Source organism: Giraffa tippelskirchi, chromosome 8, assembly GCF_054371585.1.
Source record: "Giraffa tippelskirchi isolate mGirTip1 chromosome 8, T2T-mGirTip1v1.2.pri, whole genome shotgun sequence".
Taxonomy (NCBI): Eukaryota; Metazoa; Chordata; class Mammalia; order Artiodactyla; family Giraffidae; genus Giraffa; species Giraffa tippelskirchi.
The window spans coordinates 7,442,657-7,460,370 of NC_137282.1; the positions used below are offsets into that span (position 1 = coordinate 7,442,657).

The 17,714-nt window shown below is 44.9% G+C and overlaps 1 protein-coding gene across 23 annotated transcripts in view; it reads right to left on the reverse strand.

The window, feature by feature from the left end:
• HGSNAT (heparan-alpha-glucosaminide N-acetyltransferase) overlaps positions 1-16,501 on the reverse strand; it is a 35,917-nt gene extending 19,416 nt beyond the window's left edge. For 8 of the 23 annotated variants that reach the window (XM_081519128.1, XM_081519137.1, XM_081519132.1 and 5 more), the window contains exons 1-5: positions 16,296-16,501; positions 9,963-10,078; positions 5,227-5,363; positions 4,892-5,013; positions 2,371-2,440 (exon numbers count right to left, since the gene is read on the reverse strand). In XM_081519128.1, the coding sequence (XP_081375254.1) occupies positions 2,371-2,440; positions 4,892-5,013; positions 5,227-5,363; positions 9,963-10,078; positions 16,296-16,500 (650 nt within the window). In that variant the 5' untranslated portion in view covers position 16,501. Of the gene's footprint in view, positions 1-2,370; positions 2,441-4,891; positions 5,014-5,222; positions 5,364-9,962; positions 10,079-15,454; positions 16,157-16,295 lie in introns of those variants that run through there. The other 15 variants (XM_081519139.1, XM_081519130.1, XM_081519126.1 and 12 more) reach the window with 5 other exon arrangements.
• Positions 16,502-17,714: the final 1,213 nt, after the last annotated feature.

Consider the following 17,714-nt stretch of genomic DNA (forward strand, 5'->3'; position numbering starts at 1 on the left):
AGACGCTGCGGTGCATACATACAATGGATACCAGTCATGAAAAAAAAAAAGAATGAAATAATGCCATTTGCAGCCACATGAATGGACCTAGAGATGATCATACTAAGCAAGCTCAGAAAGAGAAAGCCCAACACGGTTGTCACTGATACGTGGAATCTAAAATAGGACACAGGGAATCTCCTGGCAGTCCAGTGGTTAGCACTCTGCACTTTCACTGAAGGGGGCATGGGTTTGATCTTGATGGGTGAACTAAGATCAAGGTTCTGCAAGCCAAGGAGCATGGCCCCCCTCTCCCCCCAAAAAAACCAGCCAGTTCAATTTTCCTATCTTTTTTGCAATTTAATTGCTCAAAACAGTATCCAAATATGATCCATATATTCGATGCATACATTTTAAATTTCTTTTTTCCCCTACAAGTCAACTCCCATTTTTTGTTTATTCAGCACTAATAACATCACTGTCACATGAAAAACTTTAAAAGAGAACCATGTAATTAAAGGTAAAAAGGAGAAGTTAAGATGCTGGAGAAGAAATTTTGAGAGTCCCTTGGAGAGCGAGGAGATCAAACCAGTCCATCCTAAAGGAAATCAACTCTGAATATTCACTGAAGGACTGATGCTGAAGCTGAAGCTCCAATACTTTGGCCACCTGATGCAAAGAACTGACTCACTGGAAAAGAACATGATGCTGGGAAGGACTGAAGGCATGATGAGAAGGGGATGACAGAGGATAAGACGGTTGGATGGCATCATGGACTCAATGGCCATGAGCTGACCAAACTCCAGGAGGTGGTGAAGGACAGGGAACCTGCTGTGCTGCAGTCCATAGGGTTGCAAACAGTTGGACACGACTGAGCACTGAGGAACAACAACAAAAATGTTTAAAAACTAAAGTTGAAAAAGAAAAAGCACTTATTTTCTTATACATTCTTGTTCCCCCAAAGTGAAAAGGAGAGAGACAATGTACTCTTCTCTGACTACTTTTTCAGATTCTTTTCTAGTTCACACACATGTGAACTTTCTGGGGCTTCCAGGGGCAGCTGGAAGCTGATGGGAGAGATACAAGGAACTTCTGCTTTGCCCACAGGAGCATCTGTCCGCAGGCTGTGAAGGCAGAATCATGTGCGAAAGGAGTTTCAGTTCCACTAAGGGGCAGGGGGAAGTTCTTCTCTTTGCAGGAGCCTGGTATCAGCCACCTATCACTGTAAACATGATGCAATAGATGCACTCACATGAAATGCAGCAAATGAGGACTTCTTGGTGGTCCAGTGGTTAAGAATCCAGCTGCCACTGCAGGAGACACAGGTTCAGTCCCTGGTCCAGGAAGATCCCACATGCCGTGGGGCAACTAAGCCCGTGCGCCACAACTCCTGAGCCCGCGCACCCTGCCGGTGCTCTGCAGCAGAAGCCACTGCAGGGAGAAGCCTGCACGCCGCAACTAGAGATTGGCCCTCATTTGTTGCCACTAGAGAAGGCCCACGAGCAGCAACGAAGACCCAGCTCACCACACCAAATGAAAACACTCTCAGAAACTGGAACAGTATTTGTATCTTATCAACATTCAAAGGGATGCACCTCCTCTGCGAGGACGGCATGGTGTCCCTGAATGGCGGTGCGGCTAACCGTCTGCAGCAGGCAGCTCTCCCCCGCACAGCCAGGGTTCTCTGCCATGGAAGCACACTCTTTCTAGGAAGTTCTTTCTTCCACTTTGGATCCGGCTCACCCAGAGAATCGTGTGGTGTTTCCTGAGACCCTCACCAGCTGAGCATGCAAAAATCCAATCCTATTCCTTCTAAGAGGAAAGACCTTCCTTTGCAAAGATGCTATGCTGGGTCTGAGTCTATTTCACTTTCTTTTTCTTCTCCAGTTCACAAATCCACTCACCAGAATGGCAGTTTACCAGCAGAGGGGAAGGAATTCCCTCTCTGAGCTGGGTGACCCTAACCAAGGGAGAGTCCGCCCCAAGGTGGGAGGTCCTGGCCGCAGGAGCTGGGGCCAGAGGCATGGCCTCAGGGCTAAGAGCTGAGAGGAAGAAAAGAGTGTCAACATCTCCCAAAACCATCAGAGGCCACTTCCACATGCCACGAAGCAGGATAGGAGTCCTCCAGGAAACAATGCTTGCTCAAGCATTTTCTTCTACGTTTTAGCCACGTGGGAGAATTGAAGGTAAAGATCCATTCCAACTAGGTTATTATTTCCTTGAAGTCAGAGGCCATCTCTTATTCGACACTGAATCCCTAACGCCTAGGATGGCACGGTGGACACAGCAAGTTTTCATTTAATCCATAAATAATGGTCAAACTACCCTTTCTGAACACATTTTTTTCTATATTCTACTTTCGCCAGTGTGCCCACCCCAACGCCTGCTTACCTCAGCAAGAACCTCAGGAAGGACACCGCGATGATGAGCACCATGCCGATGAGGAACGCGATACCCACAGCTGCAAAGATAAAAGGAAACACGTCATCACCAGAAGTGTGGTCACAAGCATCAAGGCTGTCAGGTCACTGCAGTTAACCTGTGAATGCAAAATCCAAACAGGATATGAAGAATGTATTTATATATACATCTACAACTGAGTCACTTTGCTGTACAGTAGAAATTAATGCAACACTGTAAATCAACTGTACTTCAATAAAATACATGGAAAAGTTAAAAAAAGAAAAAATGCAAACAAATAAAAATGGAACTATGAAGGGAAGGGCTATATCCCTTATGTGAAATTTCTTACTAACAACTGAGAATACGATTCATGACTAAAGTGCTAATTTTCATCATGAGAAATATCAAGCATACTCAGAACTACAGAGCATTGTATAATAAGCCCACATACACTTGTAGCCTAGATTCTAGAATTTCAAACATTGTCACTCTTGCTTCATCTTCATCCCCCCTTTTTCTTTTTGCCTGAAGTCTTTTAGGCAAATCCCTGACATCAGTTATTTCACTCCCACATCTTTGGGATGTACATCTGTAACATCATGCAACCCTTGACCTGACCCCCCACCCCCCAAGAGGACACAGCATCACTTCCCCAGGACTCTGCTAAAGACACACAGCCTCTCCCTGGTCACAGGAAGGCAGCAAGCAAACCCAAGTAAGAAGGCAACTGGCCAGTCTTCTTCAAACGCGTCAAGGTTGTGAGAGACCAAGAAAGCCTGGTTAGAAGAGATGAGACCGGCTTAGAGCAGGCCCGGGAGACCTGAGCACTAAGTGCCCTGGTACCCTGGACAGGAAAGGACACTAGAAAGACAGCTGGAGAAACCTGAGGAGTCCAAAGCTCAGCTAACAGCACTGGATGAGCGTCAAGCGCCTGGTTTCAGAAACCATACGAGGGATGGCGGTACTGCGATTATACAGTTCAGGGGCTTAGGGGAAGCTGGGCGAATGGCATATGGGAACGCTTTCTTGCAATGCCTCCGTGAGTCTAAAACTATTTCAAAATGAAAAGTTTCTTAAAAATGGACTTTTTGCTGTATAGGCACAATGTCATACAAAATTAGTAATTCCACGGCTAACGCTGAGTCCATATTCAAGTTTTTCCAGTTGTCTTGAAGACACGTGTTGTGGTCCATATGTTCAAATCAGGACCGAGGCGAGGCTCACACCTTGCACACGTTGTTACATTTCTGAAGTCTTGTGCGTTCGTCCAGTCACGGGCTTGATTTACACGAGGTTGGCTGTGTCCTATCAGGGCGTCTCATTCTCGGTCTAGATCTGCCAGGGCGCTTCCACCCGGTGTCACTGATCTTGTTCCTCGGTCCTCCGAGTGTTCTGCAGATGGGAATTCACCTGCTCAGCCTCGGCCAAGAAGGCCCACTTTCCCGGCAGGGATGCCTCGCAGGTGTGGCGTCTTCACCAATGTGTCCCATCAGTAGCACCTCCTGCTTTCCACCGTACGCCTGATGCCCACGTTCAGCTGGTGGAGGCCTGACTCCTCCCATGTAAAGTCCCCCTTTCATCGGATGGCTCCATCCACTCACGGTTTTTGCCTAAATCGATGATTTCATTGGGTGTTGCAAAATATTCTGCCACATTATTAGCTGGATTCTTCTGTAAAGAATTTACCCTCTTCACCTAGGATTACTTTGTTATCCTAAAATACAGTCAAAAACAGGAAAGGCACAACAGATGATCCTGCTTTTCCACTATTTTAATTGCACCAGTTAACATCAGGTGTCCCTGAAACCCCCAAAGGCAACCCCCAAATTGTTTTTGTTTGGGGACGGGGCCCTCATGCTTTTTAGCTTCATAGTGAACTCATCAGTTTTTGTTATGTTCAGTGTGTTTCCATCAATTACTTCATTATTCTTTTAATGACTGAATCTTCCCATGTTGGCCCTTTCACATTGCCTCTTACTGATGTTCTTCCGACACAACCAGTCTTCAACGGTGCCATTTATTCAGAACAGCCCCAGGGACTTCTGATACTATCTACTGGGGACCCAGAATGACTCATTTCCTCCAGAAGAGTTATTAGAGACTGAACAACTTCTCCAGAACCGAAGACGATGTCTGAACTGTCAAAGACACATACAGGAAGCACTGTATCCCAAATCCTAAAACAAGGAAAGATACTTGACAGCCAACTGCCAGATTGCTAGCCAGTTTCTAGTTTCTTTCCACTGCAATAACTTTTTTTGGCTTATTTTTGCTTCAAAATTAAACCAATGACAACTGTGAGAATATGTGGAAATATCAAATATTTTTATATACCACATAATTTTCTTAGTACATATCAACAGACAATAAATACACTGTAAATATGCCATAATGAGATAGACAACCTGTAATCCAGAATTTGAATTACACAATATGTTGCAAACAACACTCAAAAACTGAAATGGTTGAAAATGCAAACTCTCAAAATCAAGCAAGAGCGTGTACATACGAAGATTACTGTCAACTGGCTTCTTGTTGATGATCAGGTCACAAGCAATTTCACTGACTCCGTCACGGACGTGCTTTACCAAGAGAGAATAGTTTCCAAATTCTCCAAATTTGTACTCCAGCCTACAGAGGTTAAGTAAAATGAAGAAACACTGTTAGGTTAGGAAACAAGGAGTTGGATGTTGGTAATGCCGTCCAGAGAGAGCGAGAGGCATTTCTGGGCGGAGACCAGGGGAGGCACAGAAAGATATTCCGAAAGAAGAGCTAAAATCCAAACAGGAAAAACAAAGGAGCGGGAAATGCAGATTTCAGCGGGTCCCATCAGCAGGTACGAACCTACAAACTCCCTTGTCCTTCGCGGTGTCGTTCAGCTGCAGGAGGGACCCGTGCTGGGTGCCCACGGCCACGGCTGCGACGCCCGGCTCCCCGGCCTTCCTGCTCTGGGAAACGTTGGCCAGAACCTGCAGCAGGCACTGGAGATGCAAACACAGGCCAGGGTTAGGGGTCTGGCAGTCTGTGTGGTCGGATATACAACTGGAGAGCCTGAGAAAACTCCTTCGTGCTTGTGAAGAACTTTTACATGTTAATAATTTAGGTCAAATCTGTCTATGTAAGTAGGTGCTGCTATGGAACTACACAAACCTTTATTCATAGGTCAGTTCTTCACACCATTAACAAATGGAGCATCCATTAAATATTGCCTTTTATGGTTTTGCCTAATATTAACAAATAAACTTAAATGATTCTACCCAACTTGCGTATTTATAATCGTTGCATTAATTGATACATCATATTCCATCACATACTATAGTTAGGAATACTTCGGCTGCTTTCAAAGCTTTTATTATTTTGTATATAATTTATGTAAATTATAGTTTTGAAAGATAATTTAATAATACAACATAAATATATTTATAATTTATAAAAATTATATTGTTTTTAAAGATCTACACATGATGTTCTTACTCCTTTAAATTCTTTCCCTGAGATAAATTTCCGAAAATGAGATTACTGGCTTAAAACAAATCATCATTTTAATGGTTCTTGTTACACGTGGCCAAACAACATTCACATAAAATAAAAAACTATAACAGATTTACTTCTCAGAGCCTGACCAGGACTTCACATCCTTCTTCCTTTTGTTCAGGCACTAGGAGTTTATAATACCACAGCATGAAGATTACATTTTTAATTATGTTGTTGTTTAGTTGCTTCAGTCACGTCCGGTTCTTTGCAACCCCATGGACTGTAGCCCACCGGGCTCCTCTGTCCATGGGATTCTCCAGGCAAGAAGACTGGAGAGGGTTGCCATGCCCTCCTCCAGGGGATCTTCCAGACCCAGAGATTGAATCCGCATCTCCTGCATGGTTCTTTACCGCTGAGCCCCACAGAAGCTCCTATCAGTAGGTTAAATTCAATTTTCTTTGGTTCTTTTATGTTCCCTATGGTGTGAACCATGTGGTAGACACCGGGTTCCCTTGAACATAATCTTAGAAATCTGTCCTCAAAAACGGTAACATTAAGCTTCTCTCTCAAACACCTCCCCCCTCTGGTGCTTTCATCTTGCTATATTCTGTTGTCTATAAAGCTTTACACAGTCACACTACTCTGGTGTGTTATATCTTCTATTGCTTCATGAGCATAAGGATGTATTCTGCATTTTTAATTTTTAAAAAATTTGTAGTTTTTTTTTAATTTGAATCTACTTGGGGTATTTGATAGATAGATGGTATCCAATAATTCTAAATGCCTTTCTCAGGGTTTTCACTGTAATATGTTAAACTATTATGTGAGTTAGATTCTACTTCTTACCCTTAGTTTGGACCACGGGTCCTTGATTCTCTTTTTTTTGGCTACACTCACCACTGTGCTCTGTGAGGCACCTCATCGGGTAGAGCGAGTCTCTGGACCATCTGTTCACTTTTGGGCCAGCCTCTGATTCACTTGCCCGCTTACTCTTTCACGTAATGTGGAATTCTTTTTATGCAGCTTCTATAAAGTATCCATTGATGTGTTAACAGCAATTGTGTTGAATGTATAAACTAATTTGGGAAGTACTGCCATTTTTCCTATGTTTAATCATCGCATCAGTGTGTGATGGCTATCTCTCCATTTAGACTATAATCTTCCCATTAAAATTTGATCGTTGTCCATATATATGACTTCCTATAGATCCCTCAAGGATGAAAATATAAGTCGTCATAAATCTCTCAGTATGCCAATTTATTCTACCTGATACAAGTTTAAGACTTTTATATCCATATTAATTAGAAACACTGACCTGTATTTATTTCTTCTCGTGTCTTTGATAGGTTTTAAGATTAACACCCTGCAGAATGAATCAGATATCAAGCCATCATTTTTTTAATAGCTGTTATATCTAAGGTGGGTTTATACAGATTTAGAATTATTATTTGAAAATGAAGGAAAAAATATCTATTTTTATGTAGAGAAATTCACTAGAACTTTCCAGATTTCTTAATCAGTTGCTGATCTATTTATGGCCTCAATTTCTTTTTTTTTTTTTTGGCCACACCACATGGCATGCAGAATGTCCCAGACCAGGGATTGAACCCAGGCCCCCTGCACTGGAAGCATGGAGTCTTTACCACTGGATTACCAGGGAAATTGCATGTCCTCAATTTCTTGAATCAATCTTCATATTACACTTTTTAAAGGAATTGATTTTACTTTAAATTGATCAGTTTTAACTGTTCATTGAACCATAATTATTTTAATCTCTGTTGACATATAAATTCTATTAATTTTCATTGCTCTTTAAATATATCAGTAATTTATCAATTGTGTGACTTTTTTTTTTTAATTTTTACTGGAGTATAGTTGATTTACACTGTTGTGTTAGCTTTTGCTGTACTACAAAGGGAATCAGTTATATATATCCTCTTTTTTTAAAAAGACTCTTTTCCCATATAGACCATTACAGAGTATGTGTTTTTATTTAAAAAAAAAAAAATCACTTGGCTCATTGTTATTCCCATTTTTTTCTCACTTTGCAGTTTCCATAGTTACTGTTTTTATTGCTTCCTTTTTTTCTTGTTTGGATGATGACACTGATTTCCAAAACCCTGAAATCCTTACTCACTAGCTTTGCGTTTCCCCCTTTCCTTCCTGATTAACATAAAGCAGAATTTGGAAGGCGGACAGACTCTGAAGCTAGAGCAAGGGGTGTAGACATGACTGCTGGGGGACCCAGGAGAAAGTCCCTTTCCTGCCCTTAATCTCAGCATCGCCGCCTGTAGGATCCTGGGTCGCCGTGAGGATTATATGAGCTGTAACATGCATAACACAGACCAGGCCCTCATTAAACAGAAGCTGCGACTTGTATTAACTGTATTAACATCATCTTTATTGTTTGAAACATTTAGAAACAAATTTTCATAAGAATTGCTTTGGCCAGGTCAAAGATTTTCCATGAAATATTTACCTTTGTATTCTTTCTTCCATCTTCCATTATATTTTTGTTGTGTAGAGATATGAAATTGCAGGGAGTATCATTTCTGCCTGTTGTGTTTATTTAGTCTCTTTTGACAAGACATGATTGATGTTTTGTTAAACACATAAACCTTCTTGTGTGATACACCTTTTCTTGGTCTTGACCTACCTTCTTACTATCACAGATGTTCTGTCTCATGTCACTTTACAGAAGGTGTCACATACTGCTCCATCATCTTCCAGCTGATGCCCATACTGCGGACTTCAAAAATTTTGTCTTTTTAAAAAAAGCTATTTATACTAAACAGGGGATTCCCTGGTGGCTCAGAGGTAAAGAATCCACTTGCAATGAAGGAGATGTGGGTTTGATCCCTGGGTTGGGAAGATCCCCAAGAGAAGGAAATGGAAACCCACTCTAGTATTCTTGCCTGGGAAATCTCATGGACAGAGGAGCCTGGCGGGCTACAGTCCACAGGGTTGCAAAGAGTCAGACACGACTTAGCAACTAAACAACAACACTAAACAGATCACTATCCATGAAAACTCCTCCTCTGACGGTGGCACACTGAAGCTCTCAATTTGGAAGTAGACTATTTCACTTTACACGGAAGAATAGCCTTGTCCTGAAAAAGCAATAAGGTTTAGCACAGGAGTAACACCTTCATACAAAATCCTTTATCATCAGAAGGGCCTCAGCGTGGGCCTCCCTCAGCCCTCACCACCCCTCCGGGGAGAAGCCCTGAGTCTCATCCCTTCCTTCTCTGGACCAGCAAGAGGGTTATGCAGCAGGCAGACAGAGGAGTCAAATAAAACACTATCAGTTCAGGCTTCATAAGGGGTCAAACTGAACCAACTGCAAAGGGAACTAGGCACACCCTGCTGAGACTCCAGTCCTAGCGCATTTTTCCTCCGCTACTTGAAAACCTGTCACACCTTAGGCCCCTGGAGAGTGCTGCTAAGGGCACAGGCTCTAAGAGGTGGCAGAAATGGGTAAGTGGCCCAGACTTGGCTTATGCTCTTACTGTGGCATGAAAGAGCGCTTGCCACATTAAAACAAAAACCCAAAAAACAGGTCTATCAATTTGCTCATCTCACTGGTCTGAAAAAGATGGGCAGGGAAAAGAGAAGATGCAGAGATGTGGCCCACTGCCAGGCGTTCTCCATGATGGCATTCCTTCTGAGCCTTTATCTAGCCTTCCTCACCTGTAAAGCTAACATGTGGGGACTTCCCTGGTGGCTCAGTGGCAAAGAATCTGCCTGCCAATGCAGGGGACATGGGTTTGATCTCTGGTCTGGAAAGATCCCACGTGTCATGGAGCAATTAAGCCTGTGGACAACTACCGACCCTGTGTCTAGAGCCTGGGAGGAGCTGCAACTACTGAGCCTGTGGACGGAGAGCCTGAGCTCTGAAACAAGAGAAGTCACTGCCATGAGACCGGGCACCACAACCAGAGGAAGCCCGCGCAAAGCAACAAAAACCCAGCACAGGCATAAGTAAATAAATACAATTGTAAAAAGACAACAACAAGCTAACATGTGATGGGCTTCATGACAGCATGAAGGTCACTTCAGACTAGCCTCAGAACACACACAACTGTGAGCACACACGTGGCACCTACATGGTAACAGCGATCAAAATTCCAGTAGACAGTCAGGTTTGTCCCGGGCAGTTCATTATGGATGAGCAGCAAAGCCTGGTCCATCTTCAGCTCCACGGGCTTCTTTTTGTCTAAGTCTGGTAAGAAATATAAAAAAGAAAACTGAGGCACTTGAAAGATGTGTCAGAAAGTCACACTGGAGTGAACAGCGGCTTCCCAGGAATGCTTCTCAAATGCCGCGGTTTCTTGTTCCTCGTGGCCCGTCCACATGGATGCACACACGCACCCCGTCCCCTTCCACATGTGCCTCTACTACAAACGAGGGTTCAATTAACACTATCACACCTTACATTCAACAACTGCTAAGGTGAGAAGGGCACCGGTTTGGTAGTTTCCACGCACCTTCTCTTTGACACTATGATAGCCTCGAGAGCTGGGTATTTTCTCCACCCTACAGATGAAGAAATTAGGGCTCACAAGGATTACATCACTACCCATAGCCAGAGTTTTTCTGTGAAATCACTGGAACTCCATATGTGTGATTCCCAAGTCCCAGCTTTCCTGGTCCATGTTACGCAGCTCTGAGCCGGGATGGGCAGCTTATGAGACCTGCAGGACCCCAGACCAAGAAGTCAGGATCCCTCGGGGATCTGCACGCCTTTCACAGTCTGAGGAGCTCTGCCTGAAGTCACTTTGGTTTGGGGTTCAGGATCAACTGGTTCCCATGGCAGATGTGAGGCGGGGAAGGAGAGAGCGTAAGTCTGAAGGACAGAAGAGCTCCCTGGCTTAGAGCTCATCACTTCACCAGATGCTCTTTGGGTTCCACGACGGCGATGCACATTCTCCACCTCACTCTGCCCATTTGCTAGGAAAACAAGGTGATCTGTTATTGGCTACGTATATCTGTTAGAGGGAAGAGAAATTATCCTCTAGCTTCCAGGCAAAAGGAAAAAAGGGATGGGATTTCCCTGGTGGTCCAGTGACTATGATTCTACATCCCCAGTACAGGGGGCCTGGGTCCTATCCCTGGTTAGGGAACAAGATTCCATATGCCACCACTAAGAGTTCATATGACACAACTAAAGATCCTGCATGCTGCAACTAAGACCCAGCAAAGCCAAAAAAATAAATGAAAATATTAAAAAAGAAGAATTTTTCATTAAACTTTTATATTGGCGTATAGTTGATTTACAGTGTTGTGCTAGTATACAACACAACAGGTATATAGAAAAATGATTTCATTATACATATATCCATTCTTTTTCAGATTCTTTCCCCCATATAGGTTATTACAGAAAAATGAATAGAGTTCCCTGCGCTATACAGGACTTTGTTATCTATTATATCTATATATATGTATATATAGTTTGTAATGTTAATCCCAAACTCCTAATTTATATCCCCCCCAACCTTTCCCCTTTGGTAACTGCAAGTTTGTTTCTGAAGTTTGTCTGTTTCTGTTTTGTAAATAAGCTCATTTGTATCATTCTTTTATTTTAGATTCCACACATAGTGATATCATATGATATTTATCTCTGACTTCCTTCACTTAGTAGGATAATATCTAGTTGCAGCTATGTTGCTGCAAATGACATTATTTCATTCTTCTTTATGGCTGAGTAATATTCCATTGTATATTTCTACCACATCTCCTTTATCCATTCCTCTCCTGATGGACATTTACGCTGCTTCCATGTCTTGGCCATTGTGAATAGTGCTGCAATAAACACTGGGGTGCATGCATTTTTTTGAATTATGGTTTTCTCTGGGTATATGCAAAGGAGTGGGGTTGCTGTGTCATATTTTTAGTTTTTTAATGAACCTCCACACTGTTCTCCCCAGTGGCTGCACCAATTTCCATTTCTACCAACTGTGTAGGAGGGTTAAGGGAAACTATTTGATAACACAACTAGAAAGGTAATACCCTAACCTCTCTTCTTTTTGTAATGTGAACACTTAATTCAGGACCATGCGGTATCTCATCTGGTTAATTTGTAAAATTCTTCACTACAGCCAACATAAATCTCTCATTTTTTAAGAGTTTATTCAAATTTACCCTTATTTAGCTCTCTGTGAAGACAAAATACACAGTATGTATCTTTTAATAACCTACTGAAGCTTTTTGCTCCTCCAGGCTAAATAAAGCTTTACCAGTAGCTTTGTCTGTTCTTTGGTGGCCCTCCCAAAAGCAGCCAGTGGGAGCAGTGGACCAGGAATACAACATGGTGGGTTATGCGTGTGGACTTCAAGTTGAGCCAACTTGAATTTGAACTCCACCACACCTCAGCATCCTCATCAATAAATTAGGGATTACAGCAGTGTGTGCTTCAGAGGATTGTTGGAGAGGCTAAAATTGATAACATATGCAAAGTGTTTGGCACAGAACCTCAAAAAAAGTTAGGTGCTCGACAAATGATTATAATGGTCTGGACCACATCCAACCAACACAGGGGACAACGATGTGGTTAAACGTTTTTTATTTTAAAACTGTTTCTTCTTTTTTGTTTAACCTTATTTACAATTTCATTTCACTCCCCATTTCTTCCAGTTATAAGAAATGGTGCTGGTGACTTCCCTGGCAGTCCAGTGGTTAAGATTTCACTTTCCAATGCAGCAGGCGCGGGTTTGATCCCTGGTTGAGGGGTTAAGATCCCACATGCCTTGTGGCCAAAAAACCAAGACATAAAACAGAAGCAATATTGTAACAAATTCAATGAAGATTTCAAAAATGGTCCACATTAAAAAAAAAAATCTTAAAAAAAAATGATACTATATCCTATACTAAAATGGTACTACAGACATCTAAAATCAGCAGTGTCTTTTGACATAGTTCCTTCAGAATGAACTTCCTGGAGTGAAATTCTTAACCCAAAATAGCCTTTCTAATAGTTTTTGATAACGTTTGGCCAAAGCCCTCCCTCAGTTGAGCTGTGACAACTTATAAAGACAGGTGTGGTGTTTATCAGCTTCCAGATGACACAGGTAACTACACAACTTCTGGGTGAGGTGGGTGAGGCCTGGAGAGACCCACTAGTCTGACCGGCACCCAACCTCTGTGCTCCCAGTCTCCTGAGATTTAGCAGAACTGTTCCCTAGCAGCTGGGCCAGTTTAATTTTTTTTCCTTGCTTTTTAACCTGACGTATAGAAAATATAATTTCTTTATTATTCTGCTTTGAATTAACAATTAGCAATTTGAACATGTTTCCAAATGTTGACCATCACCGTTTTTGTTCTTGTGAACTGTTGGAATGTTTACTTAACCACTTGGCCCCTGTGATATTAAATCCTTTGTCATATTTGTCATAATGTTTTCAACTATTTCTCTTCTTCATTTCCTTTGTTCAAGTTTGAGAGCTCCCATTTGCAAATCTGCAGTCACTAGCTGTTGACACTTTCCTTTGTAATTGTTCTATATAGCATCATCCCTTTGGAGTTGTAATGATTGCTGTTTTTAGTCATATTTCTATGAGTCTTCAGTGGTGGGTGGAAAAAGGTTCTTGTTTCATACTTAATTTTTCCATGTGAATTTCAGACTTTGAAAGCTCTTAATTATCATCAACATTACTTATTTTATAAAAGGCTGTATAGAGGGTTAATGCTAACTGAACATCAGAATTACTTGAGAAGCTTAAAAAAACAAAACGCCCCAACGCCTTGGCCCCAACCAAGACCAATTAAATCAGAATCTCTGCCCAACCAGTATGATTTAACTGTCGTATTTTTAAAATCAAAGGATAGCTGACTTATAATATATTAGTTTCAGGTGTATCACAAAGTGATTCAAAATTTTTATAGACTATATTCCATTTAAACTTACTATAAAATACTTGCTGTATTCCTCATGCTGTACAATATATCCCTGTAGCTTATTTTAGACATAGCAGTTTGATCTCTTAATTGCCCACCCCCATCTCTACTTTTGCCCCTCCCCCTTCCCTCTCCTCACTGGTAACCACTGGTTTGTTTTCCGTATCTGTGAGTCTACTCTGTTTTGTTATATTCAATCATTTTACTTTTAGATTCCACATATAAGTTACACCGTATTTGCCTTTCTCTAACTTATTTCACTAAGCATAATACCCTCTAGGTCCATCCACGTTGTTGCAAATGGCAAAATTTTCATTCTTTTTTTATGACTGAGTAGTATTCCATTGTGTATTACACACACACACATATATATATACACACACCACATCTTCTTCACTCATTCATCTGCTGAGGGACACTTAGGTTGCTTCCATATCTTGGCTATTGTAAATAATTCTGCTATAAACATTGGGCTGCATGTATCTTTTTGAATTCGTGTTTTCATTTTCTTCAGTTATATACCCAGGAGCAGAAAGGCTGGATCAATTTTCAGTCTTCTGAGGAAGCTCCATACTGTTTTCCATCGTGGCTGTACCAATTTACATTCCCACCAACACTGCCGGAGGGTTCCCTCTTGCTATCCCCCTCAAAACAACAGCAACAAAAACAGCTCGCAACAGCAAGGAATGTGCAGCCAAGGTTGAAGACAACAGCTGAAGACACTGTGAGTGTAAGGCCAGGGGATTCTGATACCTTTGGACCTTTTTGCATTATTCAAAGATTTTTTTAAAAAGTAATGAGTTTGTAGGATTAGCAGATACAGACTATCATATACAGAATGGATAAAGCAACAAGGTCTACTGTACAATACAGGGAACCATATTCAATATCCTGTGATAAATCATAAAGGAAAAGAATATGAAAAAGAACGTATATATACATATAACTGAATCAACTTTGCTGAACAGCAGAAATTAGCACACTGTAAATCAAGCATATTTCAATCAAATAATTTTTTAAATAAGTCTGCATCTGAATCACACACACACAAAAGACAAAATTCCTAAGCCATCCAATATGGTACCAAAATTGAAACCAACGCTCAGTTTCTAGAAAAAGTTGCCAACTTCCAAACAGCTGACCTTAGAAATCCCAGGGCAGCCTCAAGGAGCTTGACACACAAGGAACAATTCCCTCCTCCTTTTCCTGTCCACAATGTCTTGGTAAGGAAGTAAAGCAAACAAAGTTGCCTTTCAATAGTGATCACATATAGGGCTTTTACTGCATTGCCAAATATTTAATTTCTGGTTCTCCCTCTCAGCTCATACGTGTCTTTGCTGAGCATATTTTAAAAGACTTATTCTACTATTTTTTTCCTTTTCAAAGGAGTCCTCAACTCATATAAAGGTGGAGCTCTTTATTCCTGCGGTAGGAATCACCCAAACCTGGGCTCCAGGGGCCACTGGAAGCCGGGCAGCCCGGCTCCGTGAAGGTGCCGCGGCGCGGGCCTTTTGGAAACCACCGTTTCCCTGCGATGACGGTCATTATCAACGGATACTGAAGTACAACGAATAGAGCGCTGTGCGGACTCTGTCCCTCACAAGCTGGGACCGGGCAGATTACGTAAGCCGCGAGGTCGGCTCCTCAGTTACAACGTCAAGAAGGGGAGTGGACGAGATTGAGGCAGGGCGGGGAGACCGCGTACCAGACGGAATCAGCGCTAAGTCGCTCCTTCAAAATCCATGCCGTCTCCGCCCTGCAGCATCTTGACTGGGGCGGGGGGCAGGTTGAACCACACCCGCCGGCCTCAAACCCGCCGGGTTCGGATACAGGGGGGCTGGGAGGGGCCTGGACCGAGATCCTCGAGGGCCCCGAGTCCTCGTCCATCGGGTCCGGAGGAACGCTCTGGAATTTGCCTTCCCCACCACTTCCCTGGCGAGCTCGGAGACCCAGCAAGCCTGGGAAACGCTCGCGGGCGCGAGGGTCAGCTGCCCGGTCCTCTCGGCCGGACAGCAGCACCGCCCGCCCCCTGACCGCTCCCGGGCCGCACACCTGGCCCCGGATTCCCCTGCAGACCGTGGCTGCTGCGCCCGGCCCGTCACCATGGAAACGGAACCGCCCAGCGGGCCGGGGAGGCTCCTCGGTGTCCGACCCCCGCGCTGCCGCTGCGCCCCTGGCCGCGGTGACCCAGCCCCGTGGCCCCGGCCTCTGAGTCCGCCGCCCTCCAGCCTGCGGCTCCAGCCGGTGCCCCGCAGCCCCTCCGTGCGGCAGACGGATGGGGGCGCCGGCCCCGCTCCGATCGGCTTTGCGTTCGGGGGGCGCCGGTACCCCGGCGGAAGGTTCTCCACGAAGCCCCAGGCACCCCGCTCCCCAGCCTGCGTCCTCCCGCTGAGCGGCGGGCGCCTGCGGGATGCTGGGAGGCCTCCGCGCGCGAGCCCCGGCCCCGCCACGGGCTGCGCGGCGGAAACGACGCGCGAGTTCCGGGCGCCGCGCCTCCCGGGCGGGCCCCGTGCCGCCCCGCGGGCCGGGTCAGAGGGCGCACTCACCTGGCGTCGGCGAGCCGCCGGGGGCCAGTAGCGCGGCGCTCAGCACCGACGCGGCCAGCAGGAGCGCGGCCAGCGCCCGGCCCGCGCTCCCCGCGCCGCCCATGCTGCCCGTCGCGCCCGCGCCGCCGCCGCCGCCGCCGCTCCCGCCGCCGCCGCGCTCCCGGGGCTCGCGCCGCTCCGCCGCGCGCGGCGGCGCGCCCGTCATCGCCCGGCTGCGGGCCGAGCTGCCGCGCGAGCCGCCGCGGGGGCGGGGCGGGGAGGAGCGAGAGCGGCGGGGCGGGGCCTGGAGGGGCGGGGCGGGGCCGGAGCAGAGAGCGGGCGGGGCTAGTGTGGCGGGGGCGGGGCCGGAACGGATAAAGGGCGGGGCGAGCTCGGAGCAGGGGCGGAGCGAGTGCGGTGTGGGCGGGGCGGTCCGTCCTGGGGACGGGGAAGCTCTCAGAGCCCAGGGCCCTCCAGCCGCGAAGGGATTTTTGCCCCGGGATCTGCGGGGAGACGCGTCCGGAAGAGCGGGCACTGCAGGCCCCGAGCCGGTGCTGAGCCACATTCCGCTGAATTCTTCGCCCTGCAAAACGGGCGTTAGTGTTCTCTGTCCACTGTTCTGAGTCCCAGCTCTCGTTTCTTCCAGAAGCCCCCGTTTGGAGGCGTTTGCTCCGGAAGCAGAGTTGCGACCTAAATGCCACCGCGTGCTGCCCCCCACTTGCAAGGGCTGGTTCCAGTCCATCATGCGCACAGGCATGATGACCCCGTGCTTACACTCTTAGCTATGCGCTGGGAGAAACTACCGTTAACTGTCGTGTAGGAAGGGCAAGTCCGGTCATGGTTGAGACAGAGTGGCTTGAGATTGCAAAAACCTGTCAGCGATCTAATGTCCACGGAAAAAAATGGATAAATTGTGGTGTAATGTATGTATACAGCAGTAGAAATGATCCAGAGCTACCTGTATGCACGCGGATGAACCTCAAAAATAAGTCTGAGGGGAAAATGTAAGCTGCAGAAATATCTTTGTAATAACACGTAAAGTGTAAAGCCAAACAAAATAATGCTGTATGTTGATTAGGCTTATGTGCATGCCTAATAAAAGTATGAAAATTGATATGGTAAGTTAAACACTGAATTTAAGCTGAGGTTGGGAACAGGGAGGGGCACAGTGTTGGGGCCAGATTCACAGTGGGCTTCAGCCAGCAGAGTTATTGCTTAGGTACAGTGATAGGCTTATGAGTGCTATCTGTTATTTTTTATACTTTTCTGTATATTGAATTACTTGATAATTTTGTAAAGCTACAATACAGTGTGATGAGTGCCATGTTCATAGAAGGACAAGATGCTAAGGCAGCATTTGATGGAAGCACCTAAGCTAGTCTGGGAAGGCTCCCAGGAGAACTGACATTTAAACTGAGTCCTGAGGGATGTGAGTCAGGG